The 22753-nt window shown below is 45.9% G+C and overlaps 1 protein-coding gene and 1 long non-coding RNA gene across 3 annotated transcripts in view; one reads left to right on the forward strand and one right to left on the reverse strand.

Moving 5' to 3' along the window:
* LOC128828602 (uncharacterized) overlaps positions 1–17794 on the forward strand; it is a 59603-nt gene extending 41809 nt beyond the window's left edge. The window contains exon 5 of the long non-coding RNA XR_008443213.1: positions 17617–17794. This is a non-coding gene — a long non-coding RNA (uncharacterized LOC128828602). The remainder of the gene's footprint in view (positions 1–17616) is intronic.
* TMEM38A (transmembrane protein 38A) lies at positions 5489–20708 on the reverse strand. 2 transcript variants are annotated; one of them, XM_054013371.1, is made up of 6 exons: positions 20505–20708; positions 10859–11015; positions 10105–10289; positions 9336–9423; positions 9103–9220; positions 5489–7838 (listed from the first exon to the last, which is right to left on the reverse strand). In XM_054013371.1, the coding sequence occupies exons 2-6, from the start codon at positions 11002–11004 to the stop codon at positions 7632–7634; spliced, it is 744 nt and encodes a 247-aa protein (XP_053869346.1). In that variant the 5' UTR covers positions 11005–11015; positions 20505–20708; the 3' UTR covers positions 5489–7631. The 2 variants fall into 2 exon arrangements, with proteins under 2 accessions (XP_053869346.1, XP_053869345.1); XM_054013370.1 differs by having other exon boundaries at positions 20494–20706.
* Positions 20709–22753: the final 2045 nt, after the last annotated feature.

The following is a 22753-nucleotide window of genomic DNA, read 5'->3' on the forward strand; positions in this document are numbered from 1 at the left end:
TGGCTCCCTGAAAAGGAAGAGTGCTTGGCAACTGGAATGAGGAGAGAGGCACTTGGAATGGAAACCCTGCAAGAACTCACCCTTCACCCCCACATGTGAAAAAGACAGAGACTCCTACAATTAATGTGTTTTTTTTTAATCAGCCTTCAAAGTAAACACAGTGAAAGGTGCCACAGGCTCAGCACTGGAGACAGACAAAATTTCATCAGAATTGAGCAGTGCATGCAGTGGCAGAGGGGGCTTCCTCTCACTGAGCCATGCATTGGGCATCCCAAAGGTTCCAGGGAGATGAGCTCTGTCCGAGGCTGACAGAGCAGATGTCTCTCCACTCCAAGCTGTGCAGTTGCTCCCTGTGACTTGGAGGCCATGCACCAGGTGGCACCATTGCATTGCACCCTGCAGGGAAATGAATGCTGGGGCCTGAGATCTTATTTGTCCTCCTTAAGAACCCCAAATTGGGCTGTTTTGTAGGAGTCGTCTGAACCAGGTTGAGTGTATGTGAGAGAGAGGCTGCGAGGTTGAACGAGCAGAGTCTGCTCAGAGGTTTCGAAAGGAGATAGGTAGGGCACTACCAAATTCACAGTCCATTTTGAAAATGGACTTTTAAAAATCATAAATTTCATATATTTAAATCTGAAATTTCATCGTGTTGCAGTTGTAAGAGTTCTGACCGAAAAGGGTGTTGGGGGGAGGGTTGTAAGATTATTGTAGGGGGGTCTCCCAGCATTGCCACCCTTACTTCTGCGCTGCTCCTGGCAGGGTGCTACCTTCAGAGCTGGGCACCTGGCCAGCAGCTGCTGCTCGCGAGCCACATAGCTCTGAAGGCAGAACAGATGTAAAGGTGGCAATACCATGACCCCCCTATAATAACCTTGCAACCCTCTGCACCGCCTTTTGGGTCAGGACCTTCTGTTTGAGAAATGCTGGTTTTCCCCATGAAATCTCTATAGTATAGGGTAAAAGTACACAAAAGACCAGATTTCATGAGGGAGACTAGATTTCACGATCCGTGATGCGTTTTTCGTGGACATTAATTGCCAGGGTTGCCTCTGTAGCCTTTTTTAAAAATAGGCAGTACATTAGCTTCCCTCCAATCATCTGGTCCAGAGCTGATTTAAGCAATAGGTTACATACCACAGTTAGTAGTTCTGCAATTTCATATTTGAGTTCCTTCAGAACTCTTGGGTGAATACAATCTGGTCCTGGTGACTTATTACTGTTTAATTTACCAATTTGTTCCACAACATCATCTACTGACACCTCAATCTGGGACAAGCGACAAAGAGTCCTGTGGCACCTTATAGACTAAGAGATGTATTGGAGCATAAGCTTTCGTAGGTGAATACCCACTTCGTCAGACGCATGACCCCCCTATAATGCGTCTGACAAAGTGGGTATTCACCCACGAAAGCTTATGCTTCAATACATCTCTTAGTCTATAAGGTGCCACAGGACTCTTAGTCGCTTTTTACAGATCCAGACTAACACGGCTACCCCTCTGAGTCTGGGACAGTTCTTCAGATTTGGCACCTAAAAAGAATGGCTCAGGTGTGGGAATCTCCTTCACATCCTCTACAGTGAAGACTGATACAGAGAATTCATTTAGCTTCTCCATAACAGCCTTGTCTTCCTTGAGTGCTCCTTTAGCACTTTGATCATCCACTGATTCCACTGATCGTTTGGCAGGCTTCCTGCTTCTGATGTACTTAAAACTGTTTTTGCTGTTAGTTTTTGTGTATTTTGCTAGTTGCTCTTCATATTCTTTTTTGTCCTGCCCAATTATACTTTTACATTTGAGTTGCCAGAGTTTATGCTCCTTTTTGTTTTCCTCTGTAGGATTTGACTTCCTATTTTTAAAGGATGTCTTTTTGACTCAAATCTCCTCTGTTTAGCCAGGGTAGTTTTTTGGTCCTTTTTTAAATTTTTTTAACTTGGGGTATTGTGATGGGGTGTACACTCCACACAGGAGTGTAAGGGGTTAATGGAGGCCCGATGGCCCAATTAACCTAGTAGATTGAATGCCCTCGTTAAAGGAACAGGCTCACTGTGCAGGAGCAGGCAGGGCCTGTATAAAGCCTGTATGTTGCTGGCTGCACACGGGGCTGCCACTGGGAAAGACTGCAGGAAAGTAGACTGTAGCCACTCTCTGGAGGGAGTTGGAGGCTGGCAAACCTGGATGGGGGGAAGCTAAATAAGTAGGAAGAAGCCCAGGGTAACAGCAGCAAGGAGTAGGACTATACATGGACTGTAGTTGCTTGTTATATGGTCCCAGGGCTGGAACCCAGTGTAGAAGACAGGCCTGGGTTCTCCTACCGGCAACTGGGGTGTGGCAAGAGCATTGGAGATGCCAGCCAGCAGGTCTGGAAAGACTGTAAATTCCCTGGAAAGGGAGGACCTTAGTGACCTGACTGGAGGGCAATGCCCTGAAGAGAAGATGGTAGGTCCGGGAGTGAGTGGGGCTGTAGAGAGAGACAATACGAGGGAAGATGCCATTGGAGGAGGAGCGCATGCCTGGCAGAGCTAATTCCCAGGATGGCCAGCAGAAGGCACTGCAAGTGGTGAGTGGACACGTGACAGGTATACATATACTTTGGGCCTCTGTTATGGTGTTTTTAAATAGTTTCCATGGAGCTTGCAGGCATATCACTCTTTTAACTGTTCCTGTTAATTTCCCTTTAACTAGCTGCCTCATTTTTCTGTAGTTCCACTTTTTGAAATTAAATGCTACTGTGATGCGTTTCTTTGGTATCCCCCCTCCCCCCCGGAATGTAAAATTTAATTATATTATGGTCACTATTGCTGTGTGGTTCATCTACATTCACCTCTGGGACCAGATCATTTGCTCCACTTTGGACTAAATCAGGAATGTCCTCTCTCTTTGTGGGTTCCAGGACTAGCTGCTTCAAGAAGCAGTCATTAATGGTGTCTAGAAATGTTGTCTCTGCATGCCACCCTGGGGTGACAGTTACCAGCCAATATGGGGAAATAACCCATTATTAATGGGTTTTCTGTTTTTGTAGCCTCTCTAATTTCCCTGAGCGTTTCACAGTCACCGTCACCATCCTAGTCAGGTGGATGGTGGTATATTCCTACTGCTCTACAGCCTGATTGTATCCACAGACACTTGGGAAAAATCAGTCTTATGGTGAGCAAGGCAGTAGCACCTCAGAGAGGCAAGTTTGAACTCTCTCTGTGTGCAGATCAACAGTCTCAGCTTTGCCTGCTAAGGACAAATTGCCTCGGTTGCTTGGTTATTGCTCTGTATTTCCCATAAAGATGAGAGAAGTTTGTATTAAAACAAACACACTTTGTGGGAATCTTACTACTATCTGGGCAGAGTTTGAAAGAATATATATGTCAGCAGTAGTAAAAGAAATCAAGAGGGTGGAAGCATTGGCCAATCTGGGGTTCTTCTCCAATGTATTGGCTTTTGCCTTTTCCCCTGCAAGGTCTTTGGGGCGGGAATTCTGTATTTTGTTTGGCTTCCCCTCTTTGTATTGTAAAGAGCCATGTCCACTTCTTACAGAAATAATCTTAGGTTTTTCTTTCACACAAAATAAGGTCTTTTTTGCAGCTTTTACATCTCTTATCTATGGGAACAATCTATAAGGGCAAAAACCAAAGACCCGTTATTCTGCCTTTTTGATTTAAGAGAAAATGGAAACTTGTCTATCAGCAGGAAATATTCAGAGGGGCGACTCTGACTTGCCAGAAAGTCTCTGCCATCTCCAGCAGGCAGGATGATTACACAAGACCAGGGCCTCTTTGCAGATTAAATCTATTACATTTAGATACTTCTCACTAGAGTTAGTATCAACAAAGTTATCGGATCAGAACATCTTTGGCGGCAGTGACATCTGTGCTATGAAGCTGTTTGCCCTGGGAGGCCCACTCCTGCTCCAGCACTGCTGCATGGCTTGGAGTTGGGAATGTTCAGCACTGCTAGCACAGCATGGGACACGAAGACATTTTAGAACTTTACAAAGCAACTGAAACTTCTGCCTGTGAGTCCCAGCCAGCACCACACTCTGAGCACATTTTACTGATGGGTTCAGCATTTTCTGTGGATATGATGGGAGAGGACAATTGTTAAAACCATGTTTTTTTTAATGGTGGGTTTCAACACATGCAGCAAGCCTCATTCGTCTCACCTCACACTGACCTTTCCTCTCCTGGCTCAGGTCATAGCGACACCTCAGATCTAACCGTTCATTGCAGCTTATATTGACCAAGGGACTGATGCCCTGAGCAAAAGCTATGATCACCCAAAGAGCAAAAATATTAACTCTTAAAAACTTCTCCTAGGAAGAGAGAGATGATGGACTCACAAGGCTGGAGGTGATTAGCCCTGTGCAGGTCTTCGTTTGTTTAAAAGCATTGCAGGCAGGTGGATTGCACTGAGTTGTCCTCATCACTCACATTCTTGTGCAATGACCGTGAGTAAATCAAACCATCTCTCCATAGGACTTCATGGCTGTTACTGTTAAAGAGTCAAAACCAGACACGTCTCCTCTTATAGTCCTAAAGTAGCCATTGTATATACAGGATGCCCCAGTGGGCTACCAAAAGGTGGGGGCAGCCCTGAAGGGCCACTTGTTCCTTTGTGGTAGGTTCTAGGTCCACTGCCTTCTGTAGAACCATCTCTACCATCAGGGGTCAGGGAGGCCAGTGCTGGAATTATGCCAGAGGCTGCCAGAGCTGAAACCTGCTCATTCAATAAAGGTCCCTAGGCTCTCACCATGGAAGGCCTGACTAAATGAAATAGAGCTTTCTCCTTCTGGCAGCTGCATTCACCACCCTGGTCAGGGCCTGAGACGGTCCCTTGAAGGCCTGAAGACTTTGCTTTCTTATAACTTACAGAACATGTATTCTAGGTCTTATCAAAGAGCATCAGCCTGACCCAACTGTCTGCCTTGGAAAGAGTCTTGACACTCAGCCCTAGATAACAGCAAAAGGGGTCGGGTAGAGCAAACATGCAGGACTCTTGTTCTTGTAAGAGTCGTATGAATTTATCAGCTTTAAATGCAAAGACTCAATAATAGATTCAAACAGATTATACAGAGATGTGTATGTGCACGCATGTGCATCGTCCCCATTTCCATCTTCATGCCTATATGGAGAGAGTGAGTTTCCACTGTAACTGTAACAGGGAAACTAATAAGCTTCCAAAAAGTTACCCCCTCTTTCCTGAGCCCCCATGTGATCAGCCTGAACTATGGACAACAATGGCAGTAGACCCTGTAAGTGCGCACATTTCATTTAGAGCATAGACCAGACTAAGTATGCCTTTGGTCATGTTCAAGGCTTTAGTCTGGTTACAGTACACAGTGAGAAACTTCCCTACACTTTAGAACCATGTCAAAACTGGGTTGGAGGCCAAGCAGGCGGTAACCACGTCCCAGGAATCTGTTGTAACTGGAGTGTTTCTGGGGCTTTAAGCAAGTCAGAGGGACATACATTTGCCTCCTGAGCACCACTGGACACTGAGTCACTTCACAATCTCTTTATGTTGTTGATGGCTGTTATAAAACAATAATTCCCCTTGAATCAAGCATCTCACTGAACATTAAATACATTTTGGCACATGTCAGAGAAACATCAGGCTTCAATAAAACAAAATCTATTAAAATAGACAGCTATCAGGCCTATTCTTGTATTTTATAATGAGTGAGAGAAGGTCACAAGGATAAGGCACTTTCAAAACTAAGAACCATAGTTAATTTGATCTCCTGTACTGGCTTTAGTCCTGTTGTACGTAGGATTTGGTTTAGGGTTACGTCCACCAGCCCCACTAGGCAACTAATTTCCATTTATTTCAATGATTTTTAACAATTAAAGTTTTTGGAGTAGGGATGGGGAGAGATTCTCTGAATTCCTTTCACTTATTCCCCCACCTCCAAACACACACACCCACCCAGGCTGAGTCAGAGCAACTACACCATCAGCTGAGGATGGCAGGATGCAATGCCACTGAAAGCTCACCCATATGCTCCGAGCACCAGTTGGGCTGCCCCTGCAGCAGTATTCCCAGCTCCAGCTGACCTACCCTGGAAATTCAGAACCCAAATGCACTTCATGTGGCGGCAACATTCAAGGTCACACTTTTAAAAACAAATTCAGTGCATAGATTTCAAACCTTTCCTATCTAAAGTTTATCCCCAAACATTCACAGAGCAGGACATGAAAGAATTGGCTGAATTCTCCATGTGCCATGGCTTTCTGCATTCAGGAGACTGACCATTTCCTTCCTCACCCTCTGGGCAAAGGCCCTTCTCCCAGGCTCATACTTGTGCTATTGTCACCCACACAGCTCCTGGGTGTGGTGTAGTGTTCTGTCCCATTTGAGTGAGAGCGAGCGAGAGAGCTCTACAGCCTCAGCTAATAAAAGTTGGGCTCAATGAGCTATACAAAAGAGGCTCATATTTCCTCCGCAGACGCGCTCCAGTCAGATGGTTAGTGGTGTTTTAATCAGATTTATCTGAAAACCATTTCCTGGGTTTATAAAATTTTAATGTAAGGAAATGCCCCTCCCAGCAGTGAGAGAATCGAGCCCACCCTCCATCCTGCTTTGGAACCAGCATGGGCTAGAGTGTACTTGAGGGCCTAAGACCTTTCTCAAATGTGCCCTACTGTGTAAATACAGATTCCAAGTTCTCTTTAAAAGCCAATTTCAGGCCCAATAATTTGGTGCCTTAGCAATAATAAATAGCAATAAATAATCATTTAGATTGTGCCTGTATCCGTCAGGATTCCAAAGTAGTTTACAAACAAACCAGTATCCAAACTCTAGGGATCATTTCACCTCCCCAATGAAATGCAGTCAGCTCTGGGGTGGGGCAGAGAGTTGTTGGCAGTTAGAGTTAACAGCAAACAACACTACCCAACAGTGTAAGATAGTAACAGTATGAATATAGAACACTTATAGCATTTTACATCTTCAAAACGTGTGTAAACATTATGTTAAGGAAGTGAAGAAGTTGTATCAATTAAGAACTGCAGGGGGAATTTAGATGAGAAAAATATAATTACCCAAGTGGTACTTGGCCAGGCCCATCAGGCATATAAAATATGCCATATTAATTTGAAGCCCTACATCATGGGGTACTTTGCAAGTATGGGAGATGAAATGCATTAGCTCAGCTTCACAGGAGATAATTTACTCTTTTGCTGAAAAATCCAATTTCCATATTCAGTTGTTTCTAAGTATTTCATTTTCTTTTTAAGGGTATCAAAAGGAATTTGTGAGTTGGAGGAACACAAAACAGCCCCTTCAATGATGTGTTGGGGGCGGGGGGGAAACAGGAGGGCAGTAGGAATTGTATAGTAACAAAATGTTGTCATAATTGCTGGTGGGCTGGGAACTTGTACCCAAACCTCAGCCTGGCACAAATTTACCCTCCCCCCTTAAAATAGGGGATTAGATGTAGAGACAAAGATCATGAAGCTAGCAGCAGGGCGAAGCGCATGGATGAAATTCAGGGATCCATCTGGCAGTGTCCTGATTTCCATCTCTCTCTTTTGAAGTCTCAGGGATTGGAGGGTATGTGAGGTCACAGGTGGCTTGGAGATGATTTCAATGCAGCTCTGAGGGATTCTTCCTTGGCTTGTTCACCACGTGTATCCGATCTCGCTTATTCAGCCTTTTTCGCTTTCCGTTTCCGTGTGCCTTCATTCAGCTCCTCCTTAGATTTCGCAGGAGGGGAAGTATCATGGGAATCCTCATGGTGGTCATGGTGACTGTTGTACCCACTAGAAACGGAGCCAAAGAGTACTGGGCAGATGAAGCCTTCTATTGGAGCAAACGGCGAGGTATGCGAGTGAGCTGCAGTCAGAAACACCTGTCATGCAACATCAGAGATGGGCAGTTACAGATCACATACCTCACCTGTTAAATACTAATTGGCATAGGCGCCGTCTCCGTGGGTGCTCTGGGGCTGGAGCACCCATGGGGAAAAATTGGTGGGTGCTCTGCACCCACTGATAGCTCCCCACCCTGCCCCCCAGCTCACCTCCACCTCCTCCCCTGAGCGCGCCTTCCCTGCTTCTCCCCCAGCTCTCAGCGCTTGCTGCCGCAAAACAGCTGTTCCGTGGCAGCAAGCGCTGGGGGGAAAGGGAGAATGCAGTGTCCAGTGGGGCAGGGAGCAGGCGGAGTTGGGACGGGGACTTTGGGGAAGGGATTGGAATGGGGGCAGGACTGGGAGGAGGTGGAAAAGGGGTGGGGCGAGGGTGGGGGTTCGAGCACCCACCAACGCTGGGAAAAGTTGGCATCTATGCTAGTTGGCAAGGAATATTCCTGCCCCCAGCACCCTGAACCTTTGTAGAGAGAGTGAATATTGCTAAGTGATTTGGGTCTTCAGTGCTGGGACCCTAATCTCCCATATCTTCTGGAAGACTGGGAGAATTCAACCCCCAGTTTCTTTACAGGCTAACTACAGTGTGAACACCCAGGGATATCAATAACAGCCTAGGAGGGTCACCCAGAGCTTGGGCAAGAGCTTGTCCTAGGGCTTCTCTTGAACACAAGCCGATGGAGTCCCTCTGCCTCACTCATTGCTAATTGTCCTTGCAAAAAATGCTATTTTCAACATTTCAGGACAACTACTTTTTAAACTTAATAAAAGAGAAACTCTTACTGCCAACACCCACTGGTCAGAACTGCAGCACCCTACATGGAAATATTTGTATGTTACGTAAGGGGACATTGGATAGAATCTGACTAAACAAAAATGTAAAGCAGCATCCCAGAAGGGAGAGTTTTACATTTAAACTGATTAACTCTTCCAATCTAACTCTTTACCCTGTGGCAATATGCGCACACACATCCCGGCTCCATACCTGTGTGGGGATATGCCTTCCCCAAGTTGCTGTCTCCATAACTCTGTGGCAATCCTGCTCCTGCCAACCTCACTCCATACCCCTATGGTGATACCACCACCCCAACCTGTCTTTGTATCCCTGTGGTGATACATCTCCCCCAGCCTGACTGTGTACTCCAGTGGTGATATGGCCCCCCAACTTAGTTATGTACTCCTGAGGCAATACACACCCCTTCTTTCCTTTGGTTCTGTAGACTCTTTAACTGCAAACCTGTTGTAAACTCACCTTGCAAACAATCATAAACATGGTGAAGAAGAAGATGAGGTTGGCTTTAGAGATGGGGAGCCAGTGAGTCTGCTGCAGGGTGAAGAGGATTGCTCCATACAGACTGGCTTTTGTTGGGCTAGGAAAGAAATTAGATCTCATTTCATACAGCACATCAAGTAGAATTGCACAGAATAGGAGGCACTGTTCTTGGATATGTTCTTGGTCTGAGAGAATTTATTCTAGATACTTACAAGGTCATATGAAGAATTTCATTTGTTTCTGGCTTCCAGACTCCACGCAGCAGCTGCTCAAAATTAGACACCAAGGCAATGCCAGAACCTAGAAAACAGTTAAAGTGAAGTGGTGAAATCACCAAACCAGAAGAGCCCTGCAAAAGCACTTTTCGCAATCATATGGGAACCAGGCTAGTCCTAAAAGGGTCATAAGACCCATTCCTGATCAAAACAAAAGTAATCCTAAAATCAACACTGGAGCCAAAGCTAAACTCTTTTGTACAGCTGTGTAAAGTGTTGTCATGTAGGGGAAGGGTATCTGGTCCCCTTCTCAATCAGCAGGGCTGAAACAGACTACACACCCTCTGTTAGCAAAAACCCTAAGGAAAATGGATTTAAACCTTTTGGCATAGACAGAAATGCCCTGAAAAATATATAGGTGAGAGTCATAGCTAGTGGTTTCATGAATGGGACTGGGAACTAAGAGATCTTGAATCTTATCCCCAGATCTGCTACTGACTCCCAGTGTGGCCTCAGGCAATTCTCTGTGCCTCAGTTTCCCCATCAATAAAATGGGAATGATGACCCAATTCATAACTGTGCTACAAGGATTAAAGAATCTTTGTGCTAAGCATCATTATTAGGAACCCATTAGCTTCATCCCTAGCTAACCAGGTCACTACTGAGAGACATGATGCAAGTGCCTCTGCTGCACTTCCAGACTTTCCTCTCCCTCTCTTCAGGGGCTGAGTGTACCACTCATGAGTTACAGTAGCTCAGGATTTACCTTTGACCCAGCCAGTAACCACCATAATGACCCACCCATGGTGGTAATGGTGGTGAGCATGGTGGACTCCAATAGCAATTTTACGAACTCTAACCACCTCCTTCATTGCCACAAAGATGAGCTTCACAGGCAAGAAGCTGACACACTTGTAGAAGAGGTTCATGGGGCAGAAGAAAATCAAATACCTGGAACAAAACCACAAAGAGTTCAAGCAGTGACCCATCTGTCCCAATTGGACTGTGTAGGAGATGGTGAGAGAATAGCGTCTGTGCTGTCATTCTGAGTTACTGAGTCATGGAGAAGGCAGTGCTGGGTGCAGCCTGCACAGAATACAAAATCCCCTTTGGTATTAGGAAACTAAACTTTTCAGTGTCTGTTGAATTCCGCAGACATTTTACCATCATGATCAACAAAAAAGGGTACACAATTCCACTGAAGTGCTTGCACTCACTCCACGTTCACCCCAAACACAGCCTCTTTTCAGGGCCAGTGCAGTGCGTGCTGGTTTTGTAGGCTGTGCTACAGTTTAACTGAGGCATCTGTGAACAGAAATAACCCAAATGTAGGTTAACTTTAGCTCATCTTATCAAAATATTAGGTCATCAGATTAATTGAAAACTAAGTCCAGAAATTCAAAAGACTATTCCATACTCCTCCCTATCTAATCCCCTCCTTTTCCTAATTCACCCAAATTGGACAATGTGAGTACTCCACCCCCCGCCCCCCGAGCTGTACCAAAGTGTGAAAGACTCACCATACTGCCGTGGCCAGGAGCACACTAGAGTTATTGCTGAAATAATCAATAGGAGCTTCCCCAAGTAACATATCAGCAAGAATATAACTTCCAAAGCAATGAAGCATAGCACAAAGCCATGAGGCAACAGGGCTCTGATGGGACATCTCAACAGCTCCTGTGAAACAAGATTCCAATTGAGAAAATATAATCTACACACACATCACAACCCCAAGGCTTTGTCTTGCCAGGAGACTTGACCTGCATGCTCTCCATCAGAAAAAAGGCAGAGAACAGTATTCATGTAAAGATAAACTAATTTTATTGACAGAGATTCCCCCAGTAGGCATACAATAATGAAGCAATTGGACTATCCCAAACAACATAACTAATCAGCTAGGCAGAGAATAATTAAACAAGTGTATGTGAAATAAAATTACAAAGTGGAAGGGCTAACTGCTCTTCCCTCTAACTTCTGATAATCCTCCAGCTAAGGTGGCTGGGTTGCTGGGAAAAAACACACAGTAAAACCATTCTGATCAAGAGCTCTTAGAACTTATACAGGACAAAACAAAGAGAGGCCATCTAGTACAGGAAAAAGCGGGGACACAGGGTCAACAAGCTCAGATTAAATCATCTATTAAAATAAAAAATGATTAAGGTGTTGCTTAGGGGATTGCAAGGAATAGTCACGTTCATATCCTAGGACTCATCACTGCAAAAGCCCAATCACTTGCTAGCCTTAACCATGACAATGAGACACAACACGATTTTCAAGGAGGTGGTCTTAAATTTGGACAGACCTGATTTTAAGCAGGACAAGACCTCTGGTATCTATTTTCCTTGCTCCAGGCTAGGAGAAGAGATAGCAGCCTTGTTAAGATTTATATTTATTTATTATAAAATATTCTTCCAGATGTCTTGCAGGTATTACAAAGAAACATATTAAATTCATTTTCATCTGTTTATATTATATTAATGTGCTCTCTGTGCTTTAGAGACTGTTTGATTTGCAGGTCCCTTTCACAAGGTGTTACAGTTCAACTAGACAAAATTCCAGTGAAGGTGAAGAGACTGGAATAAGAAATGCAAACAAGTCTATGGGTTTCTGCAAGCTGTGTGAGATCTGAGGGGTCGGGATTGTGTAGATGAGCCCATAGAGAGCTCTTGTTCTCCCTGAATTAATCAATGTCCTATTGCTCAGGACACTAACACTAAACTCTCAATAAGGGAAACTTCCCATTTCTTCTTTGCCCATATTTATTTCATAACTATACAGCCATGTAGGGCCAGAAGCTCGTCTGTTTTGATAGTTCTACCCTATATATCTTGAAACTTCGTAACATTTTCAATGTGATAGGGACAGTGGAATTCTCTTCAATTCTTTTAAACTTTATTTTTGTTTCATTATGTGAATATATATAAAAACAAAGTTCTATAAATACATTCACAAGATGGAAATACCATATAAATAACCATTAGGGCTGTCAAGTGATTAAAAAATTAATCAAGATTAATTATGCGATTAAAAAGATTAATTGTGCGATTAATCACACTGTTAAACAATAATAGAATACCATTTATTTAAATGTTTTGGATGTTTTCTACGTTTACAAATATACTTATTTCAGTTACAACCCAGAATACCAAGTGTACGGTGCTCACTTTATATTTTTGATTACAGATATTTGTGCTGTAAAAAACAAAAGAACGAGTATTTTTCAGTTTACCTCATACAAGTACTGTAATGCAATCTCTTTATCATGAAAGTTGAACTTACAAATGTAGAATCATGTACAAAAAAGAACTGCACTCAAAAACAAAACAATGTACAACTTTAGAGCCTACAAGTCCACTCAGTCCTACTTCTTGTTCATCCAGTCACTCAGACAAACAAGTTTGTTTACATTTGCAGGAGATAATGCTGCCTGCTTCTTGTTTACAATGTCACCTGAAAGTGAGAACAGGCATTCTCATGGCACTGTTGTAGCCGGCATTGCAAGATATTTACGTACCAGATTCGCTAAAGATTCATATGTCCCTTTATCTTCAACCACCATTCCAGAGGACATGCGTCCATACTGATGACAGGTTCTGCTCGATAATGATCCAAATCAGTGTAGACTGACTTTAACATATCTGGCATGTAAATACCTTGCAATGACGACTACAACGTGCCATGTGAATGCCTGTTCTCACTTTCAGGTGACATTGTAAATAAGAAGCTAGCAGCATTATCTCCAGTAAATGTAATTGTTTGTCTTAGCAATTGGCTGAATAAGAAGTAGGACTGAGTGGACTTGCAGGCTCTAAAGTTCTACATTGTTTTGCTTTTGAGTGCAGTTATGTAAGGAAAAAAATCTACATTTGTAAGTTGCACTTTCCCGATAAAGAGATTTCATTATGGTACTTGTATGAGGTGAATTGAAAAACACACTTTCTTGATCGTTTTTACAGTGCAAATATTTTTAATAAAATTATAAAGTGAGCACTGTCCACTTTGTATTCTGTGTTGTAATTTATATCAATATATTTGAAAATGTAGAAAAACATCCAAAAATAGTTAAATTTCAATTTTTGTTCTTTTAACAGTGTGATTAAAACTGCGATTAATCACGATTAATTTTGAGTTAATTGTATGAGTTAACTGTGATTAATCAACAGCCTTAATAACAATTCAATATTAATTGTTTTGTCCACGTCTTACAAATAAACTCTAAACCTGCAGAGTTTATGCAGGGCATCAATTATTGAGGTGACTCAATAGATAAATAACCTATGAATACTGGGGACAAACATATATTAAACTGCAAAAGTATCCAGTAGTTTCATGTGTAACCAGACAGCCTCGTATTTTTTTCTAAGCATTTTTATAAGACAGTCTTCCTCCTCCCCCATTAATGCAGAAGTAGAAAGCTCACTAAGCCAGTCTGTGTCTGAGGGCAGAATTGCAGATTACTGTTTTCTCCAAATAATTTTTTTGGCTACTAAAATAGTTACTGCAATCTATTTCTTAATGATAACTGGTAATAACAACTCATCTAGCACTCCTAAAATACACAAGCTTGGAGAAGGTACAATAGCAACACTCTCTTTTTGAGAGAGCACTGTATATGGTGTTCCAGAATGCGTGCATTTTTTAACAGGTATAGAGATGTGTAAAATGTTGGTATATAGCTGTTTGCATCTCCTTGACAACAGTTGATTGCAACAATCTAACCTTAAACAAATATTCTGGAGGCCAGTAGTACCTGCTTATTATCTTAATTTAATTAATTTTAATTAATTAATGGAGATATCCCATCTCCTAGAACTGGAAGGGACCTTGATAGGTCATTGAGTCCAGCCCCCTGCCTTCACTAGCAGGACCAAGTACTTATTTTGCCCCAGATCCCCAAGTGGCCCCCTGAAGGATTGAACTCACAACCCTGGGTTTAGCAGGCCAATGCTCAAACCACTGAGCTATCCCTCCCCCCTTGTTCTGGAAGAATCGCAAGGATAAAGAACTCAAAGTATCTTTCACATTAAGCCAGGATATTCTCCCAGGTTTCTGTTGTGAGAATAAGGCTAAATTGGTGGTTGTTGCTTTTTTCCCTCCTTACTACCCCCCACCCCCAGTGTTCTTTGAAATTGAGAGGGTAATGCAAAGCATTAAGCCACCTATAAATAATTCCTATAAAGTGACTTTTGTTTCCATATTAACATGCTCTTCCAGAGGTGAGAGAGATGAAACAGACCAGTTGTCCCCTATCCTTGCATGAATCCTTGAGCATAGCTGCTGAAAGAAGGAACTGTGAGACAGCAGTAGTTATTTGTTACACTGACCTCTTTCAATTACATGTGTATCATCCTGAATTATATATTTAATTTTTGTTAATTCTTTTTCTATCCAAATTTTCTTACACATGGAATTGGACATGATCCTGAGGCAGGGAGCTGGGTTCTTTTCTGCAGAACTGCTACCTAGCCATTCAATCCCTAGTCTGTAGCAGTGTATGGGATTCTTCCGTCCTAAGTGCAGGACTCTGCACTTGTCCTTGTTGAACCTCATCAGGTTTTTTTTGGCCCAATCCTCTAATTTGTCTAGGTCCCTCTGTATCCGATCCCTATCCTCCAGTGTATCTACCACGCCTCCCAGTTTAGTGTCATCTGCAAACTTGCTGAGAGTGCAGTCCAGATCATCCTCCAGATCATTAATAAAGATATTAAACAGAACCAGCCTCAGGATCGACCCTTGGAGCACTCCGCTTGAAACTGGCTGCCAACTAGACATGGAGCCATTGATCACTACCCGTTGAGCCCGACGATCTAGCCAGCTTTCTATCCACCTTACAGTCCATTCATCCAGCCCATACTTCTTTAACTTGGCAGCAAGAATACTGCATATATAAAAGAAGAGAGGGAACCAAAGGGCATAGCTAAGCTTTTTTTCCTATTTCAATCCCTTCAGTTCTCTTTGTCACTGATTTAATTGAAACTCTACCAATTGCATTAAATGACTATAAATATGATCACAACTTGTGGGCCTCAGCAGACATTGATATGATCTGATTTAATTTAAGTCTATGAACTGGCCAAGAGTAAACCCCTGGTGCAGCTGTTACTCTCTATAGACACCAGAAGGAATGGTGATCTGATATTTTGTTTTGGAAACTGATAGCTCGCCACTGTCTAAAAATATGCATTGGCTTCAACCTAGGGGCCCTCTAGAACCCCTGCACCACCTGTTCAGCTCATTCATCACAAAATAACCAATTAACACACAAACAGTGATCCTGAAGCTTTAAGATAAGAGAAAGGGGTTATATGATTCTTTGCTTCTCCTGTGCTAGCTTTCAGCTGCCCTATAGAGTAGAAAATGGGGCCAGTCTATTAGCATAGCTGCTATTTTGCTGCTAATCAACTCCTTACTCCTAAGAACAATCTGTTGCTTTTTGTGTATCAGAAAATTTCCCTCTGCCCCCAAAGTCTATCGTCACAGACATGTTTCTGCAGGGAAACTTTTTAAAAACCAATTCTGCAAGATGCTTTATAACCTTGAACTCATACCAGCATCCTATATATGGTGTTTCAACTAGTGTTTACTAGCTGTCAACTACAAATTGCCAAGTGGTCAGTAAGAAGTAGACTGTCAGGGCCTAACTACAATTAACTTTCTTTGCTTAAAGAAACAGGTCTTGGATTTTTTATTTTACCTTTTGCTGAACCTCAAAAATGATAAAAAGCAACAGAGGGTCCTGTGGCACCTTTGAGACTAACAGAAGTATTGGGAGCATAAGCTTTCGTGGGTAAGAACCTCACTTCTTCAGATGCAAGTCAGGTGAGGTTCTTACCCATGAAAGCTTATGCTCCCAATACTTCTGTTAGTCTCAAAGGTGCCACAGGACCCTCTGTTGCTTTTTACAGATTCAGACTAACATGGCTACCCCTCTGATACTCAAAAATGATAGGCACAAATGCATGCCAAAAAATAAATAAAGTTCTGGGCAGTAAAGATTCTGAATGCAATGAGAAATTATTTTAAAATATTCTGTCAGAACACATCCTTCATCAGAGCTGCCCCCTTCCTGCTCTGTCCAAGTTGGAATCCTTTGAGGTGAAAGCAGCTATTACATCTGGCAAATAGTTACCCAACGGGGCCCCTGTCTGCGGGGGACAGAACTCAGTTCAGTAAGTACACTGGCAGGCCATAGAATGAAAGGATGGTAAATTTCTGTTCTGCTAAGTTAACATTATACACCATTACCAACAAAGCCTCACTTCAGTAATAATGACTGGAGCCTGCCTTAGTCAAATTATGCCTAGCCCACACTACTCAGCTATAAAGAGAACTCTCTCTCAAATATGTTTGGGACAGCTGAAAAATCAGTAAAAATAAAATAACTATGATAGCTTTTTAGGCAGTGTCTTTAGGAGTTAATATCAGCCTTGAAGTTTACATACATCATCGCTGATCTCATCTGCCATACAACACCATGTAATCTCACCCAAAAAGCAAATAGTATATTACTATCTACTCGCTGATCTCAACTATAGAAGCTATAGACTGAATGAGACTAGGAACGCAGCAAGAGGCTACACACACTGCTCTGCAACCCAAGAAGGTTTTTACCTGGCTTGCATACTTAAATCATGTTTTTATTTATTTTTTTAGTCACTTAAGTATTCATCTCAGGGCTTCCTGTTGGGAGTGGCCTGTAAGTGATCAAACAAGGAAAACCACAAAGCTCTATTTAAATCCTCTAGTACAGAAATCTACTTTACACCGAATAAAGCAGAATCTGAGCATGCCAAAGTCACACTGACATGGATTATTCCTTATTTATTAGGCAATTATGCTGACAAATTCAGAGGTGGATTATTTTTTTTTTTTTGAGGGACATCTTCATATATTGCTGATGTCCAACCAGTCACCTTGTCCAAAAGCTGACTGATTCTGTATAGGGATGAAATATCCATTCAAACAGAACAATTCCTGAATCCCAGATATGCTGCCTCAAAGGCACTGCATGGAGAACTTTAAGGATATTTGTAAAGTTTACATCTCCCTTCAGTTTAGGATTTTTAGGGTGTTCCAGGGACCTTCTCAGTTCTGGTAAATTTCCAAGTCATACTGCCCAGGTTTGCTACCCTCTAGAACTGGATACTAACCAAATTACATTAAAGATGACACAAATCACTCTTATCTGAAAAGCATGGTCTAATAACAAGTCATTTACAATCAAACCTTTGGTGGCAGAATTCCTGTACAAACTAATTTAATTCCAATCCATTTACAGGAGCTTTGACCTCTCTCTTTGGCACAAATAAGGATGGTGACAAGGCATATACATGGAATCCATGCAAAAACCAGAAGGGCTGCATTCTACAATATCCACTTGGTACTCCCATGACCTCAGTGAGTAGCACAGGTGAAGCAACAGCAGAATTCAGAACATGAAGTCTAAAAATGACAGATTTAATTTCCAGGCTTTTGTTGTTGGTCTAAATGCTCGTTAGAGGAATGACTTGCTAGGTGGATGTAGTGTGAATATTTTCACACTGACAAATATCAAAATGCCTTTAGATGGGCATAGTCAACTGGCAGAGAGAGACCTCTCATTTATGGTTTCTTTGAGCAATTATGTCAGCCATGGCTAGTCCATGCAGGCATAATGCAGGCAGGGGCCATGAGAGCTGTGCACACACTGATCTGCCACTGCACATTAATTCTGATCTGCAATACTAGTTACAGGACCTCACACATCTCTGCTAATGCATCTCATTCCTGATTTGCTATACCAGTTCTGGTCTCTTACTGAGCAGAAGCTGCCAAATTTTGTGGCAGCACTGGTGGACATTAGGATGCGGCTTCAGCTGCAGTATGAACCCAGGTCTCTTATAGTAAAAGGAGAGGATACTAATTCACTCCCCTCCCCTCCCATCCTCCCAGCGCTAGCCCCATCCAGTTAAGTAGACCTGCTGCTAAGTGGTTCAAAGGATTCATGTACTCTTCCTTCTGATTAGACTCATCTTACCAGGAAGTAACTGAGAATTCTTGTTTTTATTATTTTATAACCAAATAAAATTAGTTTCCAAGAGAAGATTTCTCTGCTAGTTGTCACGCTGAGCTCAAAACCAGTCAAATCAGGAACCATTTTTTTAATGCACTGATGGAGAAAAATGATGCTATTAATGGGAATCTTTGTTGCATTTTTTTTTTAATTTTTTTTTGGAGAACAGACAGTCACACTCTGGCAATTACAGACCAGTAAGTCTAACGTCAGTACCAGGCAAATTAGTTGAAACAATAGTAAAGAATAAAATGGTCAGACACATAGAAGAACATAAATTGTTGGGCAAAAGTCAACATGGTTTCTGTAAAGGGAAATCATGTCTTACTAAGCTATTAGAGTTCTTTGAAGGGGTTAAACATGTGGACAAAGGGGATCCAGTGGATATAGTGTACTTAGATTTCCAGAAAGCCTTTGACAAGGTCCCTCACCAAAGGCTCTTATGTAAATTAAGTTGTCATGGGATGAGAGAAGATCTGTCATGGATTGAGAACTGGTTACAAAAAAAGACAGGGAACAAAGGGTTAGAATAAATGGTAAATTTTCAAAGAGGTAACTAGTGGTGTTCCCCAAGTATCAGTCCTAGGACCAATCCTATTCAACTTATTCATAAATGATCTGGAGAAAGGGGTAAACAATGTGGTGACAAAGTTTGCAGATGATATTAAACTGCTCAAGATCGTTTACTCTTAAGTCAGTACAGTGCTTTGAACCATAAAGCACTGCAAGTGCTCAATGCTATTTACTGATGTTTTCATGCACAGGCACCTTTTTCTACCTCTATATCCCAGCCAATTCAGTGCAATTAAAAAAAATCTTAATTGGTATGACAAACTATGCAATCATTGCCATAGGTTAGAGTACAGTAATGCCAAGTGTCTCTGTCAGTACATCAACTGCCTACTCCGAATAGGGTTATGCAGCCGTATCTATGTTCATTTTATTTTCTTGACTAAATGACAGATTACTACAGAGCAGACTACAGTCTGTCATTTCTTTCCTTTGGCCTTAGGTTAGGCACATTTTCCATCTATGACTCTTGCCCATCCCACATGTTGGAACCCCTCAACTCCTGTGTTCAAGATCTTTCTTAGCATGACAAGCTACAGGTCTTGCCCAAGTTCATGCACAGGAACACTGAGTGTTCCACTTATCACAGTCTAACCAGCATTGCTCTAGGACAGTTTCACAGTCCTTTAGCCCTATCTGGCATTATTGTCCAGATTGCTTCAGTGATGGGATACTACATAGTGTGGTGCCATCTCTTTCCTTTCTCCTAGTGCTGTTAACTTTTTCTTCCTTGCTTTTTATTAGCAGAATCAGTTAATTGGAGGATGCTTCAGGCTTATACTTCTTGGTATTTTGAACACTGATGTCGAAATTTCTTATTTTCAACCTTGGCATGGTTACCTTGTGGATCCTCCTAGGGTCTCCTGGCCAGTGTTTCCTGAACTCTCTATGCCAGTTTGTTGTTTCTAAGCGTAGTGGGCATCTGCCTAGTTTGTATATTTCAGTGGGAGTGAGGTATGGGCAAGGGAGACGCTTCTGTGCAGGGATCTAGAGAGCAGTTCCTCTGTTGTGATTTTCCATCTCCCCCCCTGCCGGAGGGCAGCGTATTGTCCCTCGCTACCCCTCTCCCGACCCGCTGAGTGACAGAGGCTATTTTCTGAAGTCGATGATCACTTACCAGACCTGCTTGTCCCCGACCTTATATAGACGCGGCCTGTGCTGCACACCCCCTGGGGAGGGGATCCCAGAGGGCATGGGAACGGAAGGAAGAGACGATGGGGCAGTCGGGTGTAGAGGGCTATGGGAGGGCTGCTGGAGGGGATGAAGGGGAATAAGGGACCCCATTGGCCATGGGCCAGCTTGAGGGTCTGGGGCAGTCTGAGGGGGATTTGGGGATGGGTGGCCCCCCATAAGCCCCGAGGCAGCCTGAGGGAGATGGAGGGGGAACCGCCCCATTCCCCCACTTTCTGCGCTGCCGGGAAAGCGGGCCCCCAGCAGCTGTCCTGCCCTAGCGGGGCCCCCTGGCTAAGCTGGGGTGTCGGCTATGGGGCACAGGCAGCCCGTGACCCCCCGAGACACCGCTCCCGCACTGACCTGGCTCGTACTTGAGGTAGAGGATGGAGACGATGAAGTAGCCCAGGTCGAAGAGCGGGAAGACGGGCACCCGGGCGAAGGCGGCCGCCAGCTCCCCGAGCTGCAGGGCCCCCGCGAGCTCCATGGCCGCAGCCTCCCTCCCACCCGGGCAGAGAGCGGGGCAGGGGAGCCGGGCAGCGCTCGGAGCCCACGGCACTGGGCCGCCCACCAGCTGCCGGGCCCTGGCTCGCGGCGGAGCCGCCCCCTCCAGTCGGGCCGCCCCCGGGCCCGCCTCCTCCGCTGCCCTGTCCCGCCGCCGCGCTCTCGTCTGCAGGGCCAGACTGCCCCAGACCCTCCCCGGGCCCAGACCCTGGGCACAAAACCCGCCCAGCTCCTCTGGTCCCCCCGTCCCCGGTCCCAGACCCTGGGCACCAAACCCGCCCAGCTCCTCTGGTCCCCCCGTCCCCGGTCCCAGACCCTGGGCACCAAACCCGCCCGGCTCCCCCGTCCCCGGTCCCAGACCCTGTGCACAAAACCCGCCCGGCTCCCCCGTCCCCGGTCCCAGACCCTGTGCACGGAACCCGCCCGGCTCCCCCGTCCCCGGGCCCAGACCCTGGGCACGGAACCCGCCCGGCTCCCCCGTCCCCGGTCCCAGACCCTGTGCACAAAACCCGCCCAGCTCCTAGGTCCCTGTGCACAAAACCCGCCCAGCTCCCCGGTCCCAGACCCTGTGCACAGAACCCGCCCGGCTCCCCCGTCCCCGGTCCCAGACCCTGTGCACAGAACCCGCCCGGCTCCCCCGTCCCCGGGCCCAGACCCTGGGCACAGAACCCGCCCGGCTCCCCCGTCCCCGGTCCCAGACCCTGTGCACAAAACCCGCCCGGCTCCCCCGTCCCCGGGCCCAGACCCTGGGCACAGAACCCGCCCGGCTCCCCCGTCCCCGGGCCCAGACCCTGGGCACAGAACCCGCCCGGCTCCCCCCGACCTCGGGCCCAGACCCTGGGCACAGAACCCGCCCGGCTCCCCCCGTCCCCGGGCCCAGACCCTGGGCACAGAACCCGCCCGGCTCCCCCCGACCTCGGGCACAGACCCTGTGCACAGAACCCGCCCGGCTCCCCCTTCCCCGGGCCCAGACCCTGGGCACAGAACCCGCCCGGCTCCCCCCGACCTCGGGCACAGACCCTGTGCACAAAACCCGCCCGGCTCCCCGGTCCCCCCTTCCCCGGGCATAGACCCTGTGCACAGAACCCGCCAGGCTCCCCCGTCCCCGGGCCCAGACCCTGTGCACAGAACCCACCCGGCTCCCCTGTCCCCGGGCCCAGACCCTGGGCCCAGAACCCGCCCGGCTCCCCCGTCCCCGGGCCCAGACCCTGTGCACAGAACCCACCCGGCTCCCCTGTCCCCGGTCCCAGACCCTGTGCACAGAACCCACCCGGCTCCCCCGTCCCCGGGCCCAGACCCTGTGCACAGAACCCTCCCGGCTCCCCCGTCCCCGGGCCCAGACCCTGTGCACAAAACCCGCCCGGCTCCCCTGTCCCTGGGCCCAGACCCTGTGCACAAAACCCGCCCGGCTCCCCCCGTCCCTCCAGCCCCGGGCACAGACCCTGTGCACAAAACCCGTCCAGCTCCTCTTGTCCTCCCAGCCCCGGGCACAGACCCTTCCCGGGGTACCCTCTCTCCCCCCCCAGAACCGCCTCCCCCATCTCCAGGCACAGACCCTCTCGACCAGCTCCTCTTGTATCCCAGGCACAGACACACACACCCTGACTGCCTTCTCATCTACGGGCACAGACCCCCCATTCTCAGGCACAGACGCTCTTCCGGCCAGCTCCTCTCATCCCCGGGCACAGACACCCGTCCCCGGGCACAGAGCCCACCCGGGCACAGAACCTGCCGCCCAGCTCCTCTTGTCTCCCCAGACACACACCCTCCTCAGGGTACACACACACACCAACCGCCTCCCCCATCTCCGGGCACAGACCCGCTCGACCAGCTCCACGTCCCCCAGGCACAGACTGCCGCCCAGGTGTTGACATTCCCCCGACTGCCCTCCCGTCTCTGGGCACAGACAACCCCATCCCTAGGCACAGATACCTCCCCGGCCAGCTCCTCTCGTACCTCTGGCACAGACCCCCATCCCTGTGCACAGAGCACCCCTGTGCACAGACCCCTGCCCTGTCCCTGGGCGCAGAACCTGCCACCCAGCTCCTCTCTTCCCCCGGGCACAGACCCTCCCCAGGGTATACACACACACACACACACACACCAAGCACCTCCCCCA

This window comes from Malaclemys terrapin, chromosome 24 (genome assembly GCF_027887155.1).
Source record: "Malaclemys terrapin pileata isolate rMalTer1 chromosome 24, rMalTer1.hap1, whole genome shotgun sequence".
In the NCBI taxonomy this organism is placed as follows: Eukaryota; Metazoa; Chordata; order Testudines; family Emydidae; genus Malaclemys; species Malaclemys terrapin.